We start from the raw sequence: 18,597 nt of genomic DNA on the forward strand, positions 1-18,597 counted from the left end.
AGGTCAAGTCAAGAGCAGAACTAAGAGACCTCTGAGACAAAAGGCAATAATCCAGTGGCTGAGAAAATTCACTAAACAACACAACTTCCCAAGAAAAGGGGGGTGTCCGCTCACAGCCATCATCCTGGTGGACAGGAAACACTCCTGCCCATCGCCAGCCCCATAGCCCAGAGCTGCCCCACACAACCCAGTGTGACGGAAGTGCTTCAAATAACAGCCACACACCACAAAACTGGGCGTGGACATTAGCCTGCCCTGCAACCTCAGCTGATTGTCCCAGAGTTGGGAAGGTGGAGCAGTGTGAATTAACAAAGCCCCATTCAGCCATCATTTCAGCAGACTGGGAGCCTCCCTACACAACCCAGCAGCCCAGAACTGCCCTGGGGGGATGGCACTCACCTGTGACATAACACAGTAATCCCTCAACAGAAGACCCGGGGTGCAAAGCCTGGAAGAGGGGCCCACTCGCAAGTCTCAGGAGCCATACGCCAATACCAAGAACTTGTGGGTCAATGGCAGAGACAAACTGTGGCAGGACTGAACTGAAGGATTAGACTAATGCAGCAGCTTTAAAACTCTAGGATCACCAGGGAGATTTGATTGTTAGGGCCACCCCCCTCCCTGACTGCCCAGAAATACGCCCCATATACAGGGCAGGCAACACCAACTACACACGCAAGCTTGGTACACCAATTGGACCCCACAAGACTCACTCCCCCACTCACCAAAAAGGCTAAGCAGGGGAGAACTGGCTTGTGGAGAACAGGTGGCTCGTGGATGCCACCTGCTGGTTAGTTAGAGAAAGTGTACTCCACGAAGCTGTAGATCTGATAAATTAGAGATAAGGACTTCAATTGGTCTACAAATCCTAAAAGAACCCTATCAAGTTCAGCAAATGCCATGAGGCCAAAAACAACAGAAAATTATAAAGCATATGAAAAAACCAGACGATATGGATAACCCAAGCCCAAGCACCCAAATCAAAAGACCAGAAGAGACACAGCACCTAGAGCAGCTACTCAAAGAACTAAAGATGAACAATGAGACCATAGTACGGGATACAAAGGAAATCAAGAAGACCCTAGAAGAGCATAAAGAAGACATTGCAAGACTAAATAAAAAAATGGATGATCTTATGGAAATTAAAGAAACTGTTGACCAAATTAAAAAGATTCTGGACACTCATAGTACAAGACTAGAGGAAGTTGAACAACGAACCAGTGACCTGGAAGATGACAGAATGGAAAATGAAAGCATTAAAGAAAGAATGGGGAAAAAAATTGAAAAAATCGAAATGGACCTCAGGGATATGATAGATAATATGAAACGTCCAAATAAAAGACTCACTGGTGTCCCAGAAGGGGAAGAAAAGGGTAAAGGTCTAGGAAGAGTATTCAAAGACATTGTTGGGGAAAACTTCCCAAATCTTCTAAACAACATAAATACACAAATCATAAATGCTCAGCGAACTCCAAATAGAATAAATCCAAATAAACCCACTCCGAGACATATACTGATCACACTGTCAAACACAGAAGAGAAGGAGCAAGTTCTGAAAGCAGCAAGAGAAAAGCAATTCACCACATACAAAGGAAACAGCATAAGACTAAGTAGTGACTACTCAGCAGCCACCACGGAGGCAAGAAGGCAGTGGTATGATATATTTAAAATTCTGAGTGAGAAAAATTTCCAGCCAAGAATACTTTATCCAGCAAAGCTCTCCTTCAAATTTGAGGGAGAGCTTAAATTTTTCACAGACAAACAAATGCTGAGAGAATTTGCTAACAAGAGACCTGCCCTACTGGAGATACTAAAGGGAGCCCTACAGACAGAGAAACAAAGAAAGGACAGAGAGACTTGGAGAAAGGTTCAGTACTAAAGAGATTCGGTATGGGTACAATAAAGGATATTAATAGACAGAGGGAAAAAATATGACAAACATAAACCAAACGATAAGATGGCTGATTCAAGAAATGCCTTCACGGTTATAACGTTGAATGTAAATGGATTAAACTCCCCAATTAAAAGATATAGATTCGCAGAATGGATCAAAAAAAATGAACCATCAATATGTTGCATACAAGAGACTCATCTTAGACACAGGGACACAAAGAAACTGAAAGTGAAAGGATGGAAAAAAATATTTCATGCAAGCTACAGCCAAAAGAAAGCAGGTGTAGCAATATTAATCTCAGATAAAATAGACTTCAAATGCAGGGATGTTTTGAGAGACAAAGAAGGCCACTACGTACTAATAAAAGGGGCAATTCAGCAAGAAGAAATAACAATCGTAAATGTCTATGCCCCCAACCAAGGTGCCACAAAATACATGAGAGAAACACTGGCAAAACTAAAGGAAGCAATTGATGTTTCCACAATAATTGTGGGAGACTTCAACACATCACTCTCTCCTATAGATAGATCAACCAGACAGAAGACCAATAAGGAAATTGAAAACCTAAACAATCTGATAAATGAATTAGATTTAACAGACATATACAAGACATTACATCCCAAATCACCAGGATACACATACTTTTCTAGTGCTCACGGAACTTTCTCCAGAATAGATCATATGCTGGGACATAAAACAAGCCTCAATAAATTTAAAAAGATTGAAATTATTCAAAGCACATTCTCTGACCACAATGGAATACAATTAGAAGTCAATAACCATCAGAGACTTAGAAAATTCACAAATACCTGGAGGTTAAACAACGCACTCCTAAACAATCAGTGGGTTAAAGAAGAAATAGCAAGAGAAATTGCTAAATATATAAAGACGAATGAAAATGAGAACACAACATACCAAAACCTATGGGATGCAGCAAAAGCAGTGCTAAGGGGGAAATTTATAGCACTAAATGCATATATTAAAAAGGAAGAAAGAGCCAAAATCAAAGAACTAATGGATCAACTGAAGAAGCTAGAAAATGAACAGCAAACCAAACCTAAACCAAGTAGAAGAAAAGAAATAACAAGGATTAAAGCAGAAATAAATGACATAGAGAACAAAAAAACAATAGAGGATAAATATCACCAAAAGTTGGTTCTTTGAGAAGATCAACAAGATTGACAAGCCCCTAGCTAGACTGACAAAATCAAAAAGAGAGAAGACCCATATAAACAAAATAATGAATGAAAAAGGTGACATAACTGCAGATCCTGAAGAAATTAAAAAAATTATAAGAGGATATTATGAACAATTGTATGGCAACAAACTGGATAATGTAGAAGAAATGGACAATTTCCTGGAAACATATGAACAACCTAGACTGACCAGAGAAGAAATAGAAGACCTCAACCAACCCATCACAAGCAAAGAGATCCAATCAGTCATCAAAAATCTTCCCACAAATAAATGCCCAGGGCCAGATGGCTTCACAGGGGAATTCTACCAAACTTTCCAGAAAGAACTGACACCAATCTTACTCAAACTCTTTCAAAACATTGAAGAAAATGGAACACTACCTAACTCATTTTATGAAGCTAACATCAATCTAATACCAAAACCAGGCAAAGATGCTACAAAAAAGGAAAACTACCGGCCAATCTCCCTAATGAATATAGATGCAAAAATCCTCAACAAAATACTTGCAAATCGAATCCAAAGACACATTAAAAAAATCATACACCATGACCAAGTGGGGTTCATTCCAGGCATGCAAGGATGGTTCAACATAAGAAAAACAATCAATGTATTACAACACATTAAAAACTCGAAAGGGAAAAATCAATTGATCATCTCAATAGATGCTGAAAAAGCATTTGACAAAATCCAACATCCCTTTTTGATAAAAACACTTCAAAAGGTAGGAATTGAAGGAAACTTCCTCAACATGATAAAGAGCATATATGAAAAACCCACAGCCAGCATAGTACTCAATGGTGAGAGACTGAAAGCCTTCCCTCTAAGATCAGGAACAAGACAAGGATGCCCGCTGTCACCACTGTTATTCAACATTGTGCTGGAAGTGCTAGCCAGGGCAATCCGGCAAGACAAAGAAATAAAAGGCATCCAAATTGGAAAAGAAGAAGTAAAACTGTCATTGTTTGCAGATGATATGATCTTATATCTAGAAAACCCTGAGAAATCGACGATACAGCTACTAGAGCTAATAAACAAATTTAGCAAAGTAGCGGGATACAAGATTAATGCACATAAGTCAGTAACGTTTCTATATGCTAGAAATGAACAAACTGAAGAGACACTCAAGAAAAAGATACCATTTTCAATAGCAACTAAAAAAATCAAGTACCTAGGAATAAACTTAACCAAAGATGTAAAAGACCTATACAAAGAAAACTACATAACTCTACTAAAAGAAATAGAAGGGGACCTTAAAAGATGGAAAAATATTCCATGTTCATGGATAGGAAGGCTAAATGTCATTAAGATGTCAATTCTACCCAAACTCATCTACAGATTCAATGCAATCCCAATCAAAATTCCAACAACCTACTTTGCAGACTTGGAAAAGCTAGTTATCAAATTTATTTGGAAAGGGAAGATGCCTCGAATTGCTAAAGACACTCTAAAAAAGAAAAACGAAGTGGGAGGACTTACACTCCCTGACTTTGAAGCTTATTATAAAGCCACAGTTGCCAAAACAGCATGGTACTGGCACAAAGATAGACATATAGATCAATGGAATCGAATTGAGAATTCAGAGATAGACCCTCAGATCTATGGCCGACTGATCTTTGATAAGGCCCCTAAAGTCACCGAACTGAGCCATAATGGTCTTTTCAACAAATGGGGCTGGGAGAGTTGGATATCCATATCCAAAAGAATGAAAGAGGACCCCTACCTCACCCCCTACACAAAAATTAACTCAAAATGGACCAAAGATCTCAATATAAAAGAAAGTACCATAAAACTCCTAGAAGATAATGTAGGAAAACATCTTCAAGACCTTGTATTAGGAGGCCACTTCCTAGACTTTACACCCAAAGCACAAACAACAAAAGAGAAAATAGATAAATGGGAACTCCTCAAGCTTAGAAGTTTCTGCACCTCAAAGGAATTTCTCAAAAAGGTAAAGAGGCAGCCAACTCAATGGGAAAAAATTTTTGGAAACCATGTATCTGACAAAAGACTGATATCTTGCATATACAAAGAAATCCTACAACTCAATGACAATAGTACAGACAGCCCAATTATAAAATGGGCAAAAGATATGAAAAGACAGTTCTCTGAAGAGGAAATACAAATGGCCAAGAAACACATGAAAAAATGTTCAGCTTCACTAGCTATTAGAGAGATGCAAATTAAGACCACAATGAGATACCATCTAACACTGGTTAGAATGGCTGCCATTAAACAAACAGGAAACTACAAATGCTGGAGGGGATGTGGAGAAATTGGAACTCTTATTCATTGTTGGTGGGACTGTATAATGGTTCAGCCACTCTGGAAGTCAGTCTGGCAGTTCCTTAGAAAACTAGATATAGAGCTACCATTTGATCCAGCGATTGCACTTCTCGGTATATACCCGGAAGATCGGAAAGCAGTGACACGAACAGATATCTGCACGCCAATGTTCATAGCAGCATTATTCATAATTGCCAAGAGATGGAAACAACCCAAATGTCCTTCAACAGATGAGTGGATAAATAAAATGTGGTATATACACACGATGGAATACTACGCGGCAGTAAGAAGGAACGATCTGGTGAAACATATGACAACATGGATGAACCTTGAAGACATAATGCTGAGCGAAATAAGCCAGGCACAAAAAGAGAAATATTATATGCTACCACCAATGTGAACTTTGAAAAATGTAAAACAAATGGTTTATAATGTAGAATGTAGGGGAACTAGCAGTAGAGAGCAATTAAGGAAGGGGGGAACAATAATCCAAGAAGAACAGATAAGCTATTTAACGTTCTGGGGATGCCCAGAAATGACTATGGTCTGTTAATTTCTGATGGATGTAGTAGGAACAAGTTCAGTGAAATGTTGCTATATTATGTAACTTTCTTGGGGTAAAGTAGGAACATGTTGGAAGTTAAGCAGTTATCTTAGGTTAGCTGTCTTTTTCTTACTCCCTTGCTATGGTCTCTTTGAAATGTTTTTTTTATTGTATGTTTGTTTTCTTTTTAACTTTTTTTTTCATACAGTTGATTTGAAAAAAGAAGGGAAAGTTAAAAAAAAAAAAAAAAAGAAAAAATACAAACAAGGAAAAAAAAAAAAAAAAGATGTAGTGCCCCCTTGAGGAGCCTGTGGAGAATGCAGGGGTATTCGCCTACCCCACCTCCATGGTTGCTAACATGACCACAGACATAGGGGACTGGTGGTTTGATGGGTTGAACCCTCTACCATAAGTTTTACCCTTGGGAAGACGGTTGCTGCAAAGGAGAGGCTAGGCCTCCCTGTATATGTGCCTAAGAGTCTCCTCCTGAATGCCTCTTTGTTGCTCAGATGTGGCCCTCTCTCTCTGGCTAAGCCAACTTGAAAGGTGAAATCACTGCCCTCCCCCCTACGTGGGATCAGACACCCAGGGAAATGAATCTCCCTGGCAACGTGGAATATGACTCCCGGGGAGGAATGTAGACCCGGCATCGTGGGATGGAGAACATCTTCTTGACCAAAAGGGGGATGTGAAAGGAAATGAAATAAGCTTCAGTGGCAGAGAGATTCCAAAACGAGCCGAGAGATCACTCTGGTGGGCACTCTTACGCACACTTTAGACAACCCTTTTTAGGTTCTAAAGAATTGGGGTAGCTGGTCGTGGATACCTGAAACTATCAAACTACAACCCAGAACCCATGAATCTTGAAGACAGTTGTATAAAAATGTAGCTTATGAGGGGTGACAGTGGGATTGGGAATGCCATAAGGACCAAACTCCACTTTGTCTTGTTTATGGATGGATGTGTAGAAAAGTAGGGGAAGCAAACAAACAGACAAAGGTACCTAGTGTTCTTTTTTACTTCAATTGCTCTTTTTCACTCTAATTATCATTCTTGTTATTTTTGTGTGTGTGCTAATGAAGGTGTCAGGGATTGATTTAGGTGATGAATGTACAACTATGTAATGGTACTGTAAACAATCGAAAGTACAATTTGTTTTGTATGACTGCGTGGTATGTGAATATATCTCAATAAAATGATGATAAAAAAAAAATATAAACAAAATAATGAATGAAAAAGGTGACATAACTGCAGATCCTGAAGAAATTAAAAAAATTATAAGAGGATATTATGAACAATTGTATGGCAACAAACTGGATAATGTAGAAGAAATGGACAATTTCCTGGAAACATATGAACAACCTAGACTGACCAGAGAAGAAATAGAAGACCTCAACCAACCCATCACAAGCAAAGAGATCCAATCAGTCATCAAAAATCTTCCCACAAATAAATGCCCAGGGCCAGATGGCTTCACAGGGGAATTCTACCAAACTTTCCAGAAAGAACTGACACCAATCTTACTCAAACTCTTTCAAAACATTGAAGAAAATGGAACACTACGTAACTCATTTTATGAAGCTAACATCAATCTAATACCAAAACCAGGCAAAGATGCTACAAAAAAGGAAAACTACCGGCCAATCTCCCTAATGAATATAGATGCAAAAATCCTCAACAAAATACTTGCAAATCGAATCCAAAGACACATTAAAAAAATCATACACCATGACCAAGTGGGGTTCATTCCAGGCATGCAAGGATGGTTCAACATAAGAAAAACAATCAATGTACTATAACACATTAAAAACTCGAAAGGGAAAAATCAATTGATCATCTCAATAGATGCTGAAAAAGCATTTGACAAAATCCAACATCCCTTTTTGATAAAAACACTTCAAAAGGTAGGAATTGAAGGAAACTTCCTCAACATGATAAAGAGCATATATGAAAAACCCACAGCCAGCATAGTACTCAATGGTGAGAGACTGAAAGCCTTCCCTCTAAGATCAGGAACAAGACAAGGATGCCCGCTGTCACCACTGTTATTCAACATTGTGCTGGAAGTGCTAGCCAGGGCAATCCAGCAAGACAAAGAAATAAAAGGCATCCAAATTGGAAAAGAAGAAGTAAAACTGTCATTGTTTGCAGATGACATGATCTTATATCTAGAAAACCCTGAGAAATCGACGATACAGCTACTAGAGCTAATAAACAAATTTAGCAAAGTAGCGGGATACAAGATTAATGCACATGAGTCAGTAATGTTTCTATATGCTAGAAATGAACAAACTGAAGAGACACTCAAGAAAAAGATACCATTTTCAATAGCAACTAAAAAAATCAAGTACCTAGGAATAAACTTAACCAAAGATGTAGAAGACCTATACAAAGAAAACTACAGAACTCTACTAAAAGAAATAGAAGGGGACCTTAAAAGATGGAAAAATATTCCATGTTCATGGATAGGAAGGCTAAATGTCATTAAGATGTCAATTCCACCCAAACTCATCTACAGATTCAATGCAATCCCAATCAAAATTCCAACAACCTACTTTGCAGACTTGGAAAAGCTAGTTATCAAATTTATTTGGAAAGGGAAGATGCCTCGAATTGCTAAAGACACTCTAAAAAAGAAAATCGAAGTGGGAGGACTTACACTCCCTGACTTTGAAGCTTATTATAAAGCCACAGTTGCCAAAACAGCATGGTACTGGCACAAAGACAGACATATAGATCAATGGAATCGAATTGAGAATTCAGAGATAGACCCTCAGATCTATGGCCGACTGATCTTTGATAAGGCCCCCAAAGTCACTGAACTGAGCCATAATGGTCTTTTCAACAAATGGGGCTGGGAGAGTTGGATATCCATATCCAAAAGAATGAAAGAGGACCCCTACCTCACCCCCTACACAAAAATTAACTCAAAATGGACCAAAGATCTCAATATAAAAGAAAGTACCATAAAACTCCTAGAAGATAATGTAGGAAAACATCTTCAAGACCATGTATTAGGCGGCCACTTCCTAGACTTTACACCCAAAGCACAAGCAACAAAAGAGAAAATAGATAAATGGGAACTCCTCAAGCTTAGAAGTTTCTGCACCTCAAAGGAATTTCTCAAAAAGGTAAAGAGGCAGCCAACTCAATGGGAAAAAATTTTTGGAAACCATGTATCTGACAAAAGACTGATATCTTGTATATATAAAGAAATCCTACAACTCAATGACAATAGTACAGACAGCCCAATTATAAAATGGGCAAAAGATATGAAAAGACAGTTCTCTGAAGAGGAAATACAAATGGCCAAGAAACACATGAAAAAATGTTCAGCTTCACTAGCTATTAGAGAGATGCAAATTAAGACCACAATGAGATACCATCTAACACCGGTTAGAATGGCTGCCATTAAACAAACAGGAAACTACAAATGCTGGAGGGGATGTGGAGAAATTGGAACCCTTATTCATTGTTGGTGGGACTGTATAATGGTTCAGCCACTCTGGAAGTCAGTCTGGCAGTTCCTTAGAAAACTAGATATAGAGTTACCATTCGATCCAGTGATTGCACTTCTCGGTATATACCCGGAAGGTCGGAAAGCAGTGACACGAACAGATATCTGCACACCAATGTTCATAGCAGCATTATTCACAATTGCCAAGAGATGGAAACAACCCAAATGTCCTTCAACAGATGAGTAGATAAATAAAATGTGGTATATACACACGATGGAATACTACGCGGCAGTAAGAAGGAACGATCTGGTGAAACATATGACAACATGGATGAACCTTGAAGACATAATGCTGAGCGAAATAAGCCAGGCACAAAAAGAGAAATATTATATGCTACCACTAATGTGAACTTTGAAAAATGTAAAACAAATGGTTTATAATGTAGAATGTAGGGGAACTAGCAATAGAGAGCAATTAAGGAAGGGGGAACAATAATCCAAGAAGAACAGATAAGCTATTTAACGTTCTGGGGATGCCCAGGAATGACTATGGTCTGTTAATTTCTGTAGGAACAAGTTCACAGAAATGTTGCTATATTATGTAACTTTCTTGGGGTAAAGTAGGAACATGTTGGAAGTTAAGCAGTTATCTTAGGTTAGTTGTCTTTTTCTTACTCCCTTGTTATGGTCTCTTTGAAATGTTCTTTTATTGTATGTTTGTTTTCTTTTTAACTTTTTTTTCATACAGTTGATTTAAAAAAGAAGGCAAAGTTAAAAAAAAAAAAAAGAAAAACAAGGAAAAAAAAATATGTAGTGCCCCCTTGAGGAGCCTGTGGAGAATGCAGGGGTATTCCCGTACCCCACCTCCATGGTTGCTAACATGACCACAGACATAGGGGACTGGTGGTTTGATGGGCTGAGCCCTCTACCATAAGTTTTACCCTTGGGAAGACGGTTGCTGCAAAGGAGAGGCTAGGCCTCCCTATGGTTGTGCCTAAGAGCCTCCTCCCGAATGCCTCTTTGTTGCTCAGATGTGGCCCTGTCTCTCTAGCTAAGCCAACTTGAAAGGTGAAATCACTGCCCTCCCCCCTACGTGGGATCAGACACCCAGGGGAGTGAATCTCCCTGGCAACGTGGAATATGACTCCCGGGGAGGAATGTAGACCTGACATTGTGGGATGAAGAACATCTTCTTGACCAAAAGGGGGATGTGAAAGGAAATGAAATAAGCTTCAGTGGCAGAGAGATTCCAAAAGGAGCCGAGAGGTCACTCTGGTGGGCACTCTTACGCACACTTTAGACAACCCTTTTTAGGTTCCAAAGAATTGGGGTAGCTGGTGGTGGATACCTGAAACTATCAAACTACAACCCAGAACCCATGAATCTCGAAGACAGTTGTATAAAAATGTAGCTTATGAGGGGTGACAATGGGATTGGGAAAGCCATAAGGACCACACTCCACTTTGTCTAGTTTATGGATGGATGCGTAGAAAAATAGGGGAAGGAAACAAACAGACAAAGGTACCCATTGTTCTTTTTTACTTCAATTGCTCTTTTTCACTCTAATTATTATTCTTGTTATTTTTGTGTGTGAGCTAATGAAGGTGTCAGGGATTGATTTAGGTGATGAACGTACAACTATGTAATGGTACTGTAAACAATCTAAAGTACGATTTGTTTTGTATGACTGCGTGGTATGTGAATATATCTCAATAAAATGAAGATAAAAAAAAGATTCAATAAAAAAATAATAAAATAAAAGCACAAATAAAGATTGGAATTCCTTTTAAGTTATTTGACACCCAAATTGTGTGCTTCTTTCCATCCTACACCATGCAGATGTTGAGCTATAGGGACTCTGAGATTTACTAGGAATATAAGCATAAGGAATTTATATACCTATTATTCACTATTATTTAAAAAATATTTCATTAGGGGGCAAGAGTATTCCTTCCCCTTAAAAGTTGTCCATATAATACTTAAATTTAGTTTCAAGGTGTAGGTTCTACTGGAAGAGGCTCCAAGCCCCAGTGTCAAGACAAGGCTTCCAAGGGTTACCTGGAACGGCGATGGTCCACTCTTCGCACTTGAAGGACTTGCTTGCCGCGGAGGGGACACCTAGCCCAGCAGCATTCATGGCTGCCACTTGGAATTGATACACCATGTTCTCCTTCAGGTTGCTAATCTGCAAACAGACCACATCACACACAGTGAATGTTTCAGGTTTGTTTTGTTGTAGGTGTTCAAAATTTTATTTATTTACCCTCTGTGTTGAAAACACCCCAGGGAGACTCCCAATGAGTCACATCTTTTGTCATTTCTTCCCCTTGAGCCTAAGTGAAACCTGTGACCTGCTTCTAACCAAGAGAATATGGTGAAGTATTGGAGTATCTGTTCGTGACTGTGTTATGTTAAGTGGCAAAGGAGAAGGTATAATGGAGGTCCCTAATCAGTTGATTTTGAGTTAATTGAATGGAGATTATCCTCGGTAGACTAGATTTAAGTTAAAATTCTCAAAAGGGTCTGGACCTTCCTGAAAGGAACACTTTCCTGCTGGCCTTGAAGAAGCAAAAGGCCATACTGGAAACTGCTCACGGAGAAGGGTGGTCTCTTGGGGCCTAGAACCTCAGCCATATATGCACCAGGAATTGAATTTTGCCAACAACCTGAATGCCTAGGAAGAGGACCCCAAGCTCCAGAAGAGAACGCAGGCAGCCCAACCCCTTCACTACAGGCCTGTGAGACCCCTACAGAGAACCTAGCTGGGCTGTGCCCAGATACCTGAGCCACAGAAACCGAGAGATGATAGATGGGGGTTGTTCTAAGTCACCAAGTTATTAGTAAGTTATTATGCAGCAATAGAAAATGAATACATGTACAGAGGAAAATGCAATGAGTTCTAAGCAAGGAATTCTAATTCAAATTCTTGTAATGTTCCTGCTCTTGACTGGGTGAACTAATATTTTTTATATCTCTGAGTAGAAATTGGGTTGTTGTGAGGGTAAAGTACGTGATAAAATAATGGATGTGAAAACATTTGCAAAATAGAAATGAAGAAATACAATCATCTGAAAAAAGTCATAGTCTATAAACAATCCTTTGCATATTAAAAATTCTTAATAAATGGATGTGCTGGTGGAAGCTGCTGAGTTAACCAAACTTGACTCTATGATTTAAGCCAAGACAAGGGAACGTACATTTGTGACTTAGTCTACATCTGACTGGATCAGGAAATCATAAGTTTATCTATAATATCTTTTGTCTTGCCATTTATTTGAAGCAGAAGTAGAATATAATGTCTGTGTATTATAGCAACAGAATAATATAAGCACCTTTTTTGATTAAACACACACAAATGCATATATTCCCTTTAAAAAGGAAAATTGTTTTTAATTAAGGGAGAGTACTCAGAGGTGAGATAGATTACGCAGATCTAAAAGTACTTTATTCAGGTATCAGGGTTGCTTTGGGACACTGATAGTGTGACCACAGTGCAGAAAGATTAAAAGGTAGGAAAGAGAAGAGTGATAAGCAGCCATGAAAGATAGAGTGCTTAATTAGGGAAGTAACAAAATTTTATAAGATAATGGCTAAGAATATTCCAGAAAGATCTTCCAGAAAAATCTGACTCACAGATCCAAAAATCCTTCTGCCACCCCAAAACCCAGGCAGATAAATTTTTTAAAAACCTAGACACATAATATTTTAACTGCAGCATACCCAAGACAAAGCCAAAAATCCTAAAAGCTGCCCAGGGGCAAAAACCAAACTCAAATGAGGAAACTGACTGAGAGCTGACGTGTGGACCACAACAATGAGCCAGAAGACAGTGGAATTACATCTTCAAAGGGCAAAGAAAATAACCACTGTCTTAGTTTTCTGGTGCTGCTGTAACAACGTACCAGAAACTCTGGGTGTCTTAAAACTACAGAAATTCATTATTTCACAGTTATAGAGACTACAAGTTTGAAAAATAAGGTGCTGGTGGGGCCAGGCTTCCTTGCAAGTATGTGGGGCAGAATCTGTTGGGTGGCTCTTCCAGTTGCTGACACTCTATGGCGTTCTCTGCCTCAGGAATCACAGACTATTCTCTCTGTCTCTCTGTCTATGTCCAAATGTCCTCTTCCTATAAGGACACCAACCCTAACGGATGAAGGGTCCAGTGTGAGCTCATTTTAACTTGCCTGACTCCATCTGTAACAACCCTATTTCCAAATAAGGGCACATTCTGAGGCACTGGGGATTAGGACTTCAACATATCTTTTGGGAGATGCAGTTCAACCCATGACAACTACCATTATAGAATGTTACACCCAGAAAAATATTTTTGGAGAATGAGAAAAAAATAAAGACATTTTCAGATTGAAAAAAAAAAAAGGAAAAGAGTTTGCCCTCAGAAGATCCCTGCTAAAGGAAATTCTGAAATATTTACTTTAGGAAGAAGGAAAGTAATCTCAGATGGAAAGGCAAACATGAGGAATTAAAAGCAAATAAACTATGTAGGTAAATATAATCAAATATTGACTCTATAAAACAATAACAATGCCTTTTGGGTTAAAAGAAAAAAGATAGAATTAACATATACACACACAAAAGCATACCATCTTGGGAAGGGGGTAAATGGGTTAAAGTATTCTAAGGTCCTTGAAACAATGGATAACTTTAGACTCTGTTAAATTTGCTTGTTGTAATTTCTAGAGTAACCAACAAAACCAACCAAACAAACAAAACTCCAGAATCTATAACTATCAAGGTAGTGTATGTGGAAAAAGTGGAATGATTAAAAAAAAAAATCAAAAGTAATCAAGAAAGGATAGAAAATGAAACATAAAATTGGCAGGACAAACAGAAGGCATAAAATAAGATGATTGGTTTAAAAAAAAAGTAATCGGTGGTAACATTAAATGCACCCGTTAAATGAAAAAGACTGTCAGGAAGGTAAAAAAACAAACAAAAACCCCACCATCCAACTGTATGCTATTTATGAGACATACATAAAACATAAAGTTACAGAAATATTAAAAGTTAAAGGATGTAGAATGTTATATGCAAACACCAACCAGGAGAAAACAGATGTAACTAAATTAAAAACAATGTAGACTTTAAGGCAGAACATACTATTAGAATGTAATAATACTGCTTCAAAATACATATAAAGCAACATTTTAAATGGGTAAATGTAGTATATGACTTATATCTAGATAAAGATGTATGTGTATATATATGTATATATATATCAAAAGTTTATAGAATATAAGGAGAAATGGACAAATATTCAATCATTATGGGAGACAATAACATATCTCCTCCCATATCTGATAGAAGAAACTGACCAAGAATCAGTAAGAATAAGGAAGATATTAACAAGAACACAAGCATCTTCTGAGGCTCATAGATAGACCTCTGTACCCAACAACTGCAGAACATGCCTTCTTTTCAAGAATACAAAAAGCATTTATATAAACTGATTATATACTGGGCCACAAATTCTCTACAAATTGCCAAGAATTGAAATTGCAGAGTATGTTTTTTTTTTTTAATTTTAATACTACATTTTATTTAGCCCACTATAGTTTTTTTTCCTGTGATATTCTTTTTTTTTTATTAAATTCAGTTTTATTGAAACACATTCACACACCATACAATCATTCATGATATACAATCCACTGTTCACAGTATGATAACATAGTTATGCGTTCATCACCACAATCTATCTCTGAACATTTTCCTTACATCAGAAAGAACCAGAACAAGAATAAAAAATAAAAGTGAAAAAAGTACACCCAAATCATCCCCCATCCCACCCTGTTTGTCCTTTAGTTTTTATCCCCATTCCTCCACTCATCCATACACTAGATAAAGGGGGTGTGATCCGCAAGGTCTTCACAATCACACTGTCACCCCTTGTAATCTACATTATTATATAATTGCCTTCAGGAGTCCAGACTGCCAGAGTATGTTTTGTAACCATGAAGTAATTAAGCAAGAAATCGTTTTTTTAAAAAGACAATTTAAAAATTCTCATATGAATTAGAAATTAAGAAATACTCTTCTAAAATACCTATGGGTCAAAGAAAAAATCCTTATCATAATTTTAAAATATTTTGAGGTGAATAATAACGAAAATACTCTGTATGTAAACTTACAGGTAGCTGCTAAAGTAGCATTTAAAGAGACATTTACAGGTTTTTAAAAAGCTGATTAAAAAACTTAATGATCTAAGCATCCACTTCAAGAAGTTAGAAAAAGAACAGCAAAATAAATTCCAAGAGGGCAGAAGGAAGGGAAAAGATGAGAATACAAATTAATAAAATAGAAAACCATAAAGTCGGTTTTCACAAAAATTTAATATAATTGACAAACCTCTGGCAAGAATGATTCAGAGAATAAAACAGATGCAAATAGCTACTATCAGTAATTAAAAAATGGAGACATCACCATAAATATTATAAAATAAAAGTATGAAAAACTGTATGCCAACATATTTAAAAGTGTAGATGAGATGAGCACATTCCTAGAAAAAGAAAATTTCCCCAAAGTAACATAAAGTAATCTTAAAACCATAAACAAACTGAATCATTAGTCAAAAAATTTTCCACAAAGAAAACTCCAGAAAGCTTTGCCAGAGTTCTACCAAACAACCTAAAAAAAAATGCACAAACTCTTCTAGAGTGAAGGAGGAACACACTTCAATTCATTTCCTGAGACTAGAAAAAAATATGATACCAATCCCTGAAAAAGACAGTACAGAAAGGAAAAACTGCAGGACAATCATACTCATGAACATAAAAACAAACATTCTAAACAAAATAATAGTGAACAAAATCCAGGCATATATAAACAGGCTATATGTAATGTCCAAGCTGAGTTTATCCCAGGAATGCAAGGTTGTTTTAATGTTAGACAATTACTATAATTCACCATATTAAAATTAAAGGAAAAAAAAATTATATGATTATCTCAATAGTTTCAGAAAAGATATTTGATAATTTTAATTAACTCTTAGCAAACTAGGAATAGAAGGAAACTTCCTTTAGATGATAATAGATATATACAAAACACCTACAGCAAATATAATACTTAATGGTGAAATGTTGAAAGCTTTCCCTTTAAGATGAGGTTCAAATCTAGAATGACCATCAGTACTTCTATTTAACAATGTGCTATAAATTCTAAGCAAAAAGTAAGATAAGAAAATGAAGAAAAAGATATAAAATTTGGAAAGTAAGAAATAAACTCACTCTTTGCCACATATGATTATATAGAGAGTACATACAGATTATATAGAGAGAAAATCCAAAAGAACTTCTATATAACATTACAATTATAAGAAAATTTAGCAAAAAACTATATATAACAAGTATCTGCAAAATCAATATATAAAAATCAATTATATTTTTCTATGGTGGACAAATAGACCAATGGAACAGAACAAAGAATCCAAAAACAGATACATGCATATAAGTGCAGTTGATATATGATAGGGATAGCCTAGCAAAATAGTCGGAAAAGGAGAAATTTCTCAATAGATGATACTAGGACAATTGAGTATCCAAACAAGGAAAAATGAATTTTAACCCTTAGCTGCCATCATACAGAAAATTTACAGGTGAATTCATGACTTAAATGTTAAGTGGCAGAACTTTAAAGTTTAGAATATAATCTAGTACGATACCTTCATGACTTTGGAATGGAGAAGGCATTTCTTTAAAAAGGCAAAAAGGAATCACTAATGTCAAAGCAAATAGTTGGGTAATTCTGACTACAGTAAATTTGATGACATTAAAATTAATGTAATCAGGCGGGGCAAGATGGCGGCATAGAGAGGAGTGGAAGCTAAGTAGTCCCCCTGGAACAACTACAAAAAACCAGAAACAACTAGTAAATAATCCAGAATAACTGCGGGGGGACAAACGAGACCATCCACTCATCATACACCAACCTGAATTGGGAGGAATGCCCGAGAACACAGCATAAAATCTGTAAGTAAAAACTGCGGATCCAAGTCGTGAGACCCCTCTCCCCCATAGCCCAAGCTGCAAAGCCTCATGGTGCCAGAGAGAAGCTCTCTCCCAGCAAGCAAATACAGCTCAGCTGAGCTCCAACTGGGGTTTTAAGTAGCGAGTGTGAACTGCTCACTACAGGTATGCATCCCCAAAAAACAGACAGAGGCTTTGGGTGACAAGTGACCTTGGAGAGCCGGAGGGTCGCCTTGGACTGGGTCTGAAGGGGACTATCTGTTTCTTTTTCGCCTCAGTGGAGAAAGCCCCAGTCATTTTCAGTTTCCAGGGCTTTGACTCCGGAAGCGTGGAGACAGCACAAGCAGAGAGTGAGACCGTTGAAATGCTAATGACCTCCACCTGGGGGGACTGTCTTCTCTAGGAGGAAAGGGGTGGGGCCCTTTCCATTCAGAACCAGACCCCAGAGCCTGGGGGAACACGGCCATACCTACTCACACCAGTCAAGAATTATAGGCTAACAGGCGTCACCTGCTGGGCAGAAAAGCACAGTGACCCGAGGCATCAAAGGGTGGAGCAATTTTCTAAGACATACCCGCAGGGAAACCAGATACTGAATATTTCTTCCCTCTGGGACCTGAGCCTGTTCTGGTCTGGGAAAACCTGATTTGGATAACCAAGGAAACCATGGCTAGACAAAAGAAAATTACAACCTACACTAAGAAAAACAAAGTTATGGCCCAGTCAAAGGAACAAACGTACACTTCAACTGAGATACAGGAATTTAAACAACTAATGCTAAATCAAATCAAAAAGTTTAGAGAAGATATTGCAAAAGAGATAGAGGCTGTAAAGGAAACACTGGGCATATATACGGCAGAAATCAAAAGTTCAAAAAAACAACTAGTAGAATCTATGGAAATGAAAGGCACAACACAAGAGATGAAAGACACAATGGAGACGTACAACAGCAGATTTCAAGAGGCAGAAGAAAACACTCAGGAACTGGAGAACAAAACACCTGAAAACCTACACGCAAAGGAGCAGATGGAGAAAAGAATGAAAAAATATGAGCAACGTCTCCGGGAACTCAAGGATGAAACAAAGTACAATAATGTACGTATCATTGGTGTCCCAGAAGGAGAAGAGAAGGGAAAGGGGGCAGAAGCAATAATAGAGGAAATAATTAATGAAAATTTCCCATCTCTTATGAAAGACATTATAAAATTACAGATCCAAGAAGCGCAGCGTACTCCAAACAGTA

General features: G+C 37.7%; 1 protein-coding gene across 6 annotated transcripts in view; it reads right to left on the reverse strand.

Annotated features, from left to right (window-relative positions):
• Positions 1-18,597, reverse strand: part of MYOM1 (myomesin 1) — a 214,765-nt gene that overhangs the window by 45,004 nt on the left and 151,164 nt on the right. For all 6 annotated transcript variants that reach the window (XM_037806345.1, XM_037806341.1, XM_037806347.1 and 3 more), the window contains one exon: positions 11,434-11,560. In XM_037806345.1, coding sequence (XP_037662273.1) covers positions 11,434-11,560 — 127 coding nt within the window. The remainder of the gene's footprint in view (positions 1-11,433; positions 11,561-18,597) is intronic.

The sequence above is a fragment of the Choloepus didactylus genome, chromosome 16, assembly GCF_015220235.1.
Source record: "Choloepus didactylus isolate mChoDid1 chromosome 16, mChoDid1.pri, whole genome shotgun sequence".
NCBI classification, from domain to species: domain Eukaryota; kingdom Metazoa; phylum Chordata; class Mammalia; order Pilosa; family Megalonychidae; genus Choloepus; species Choloepus didactylus.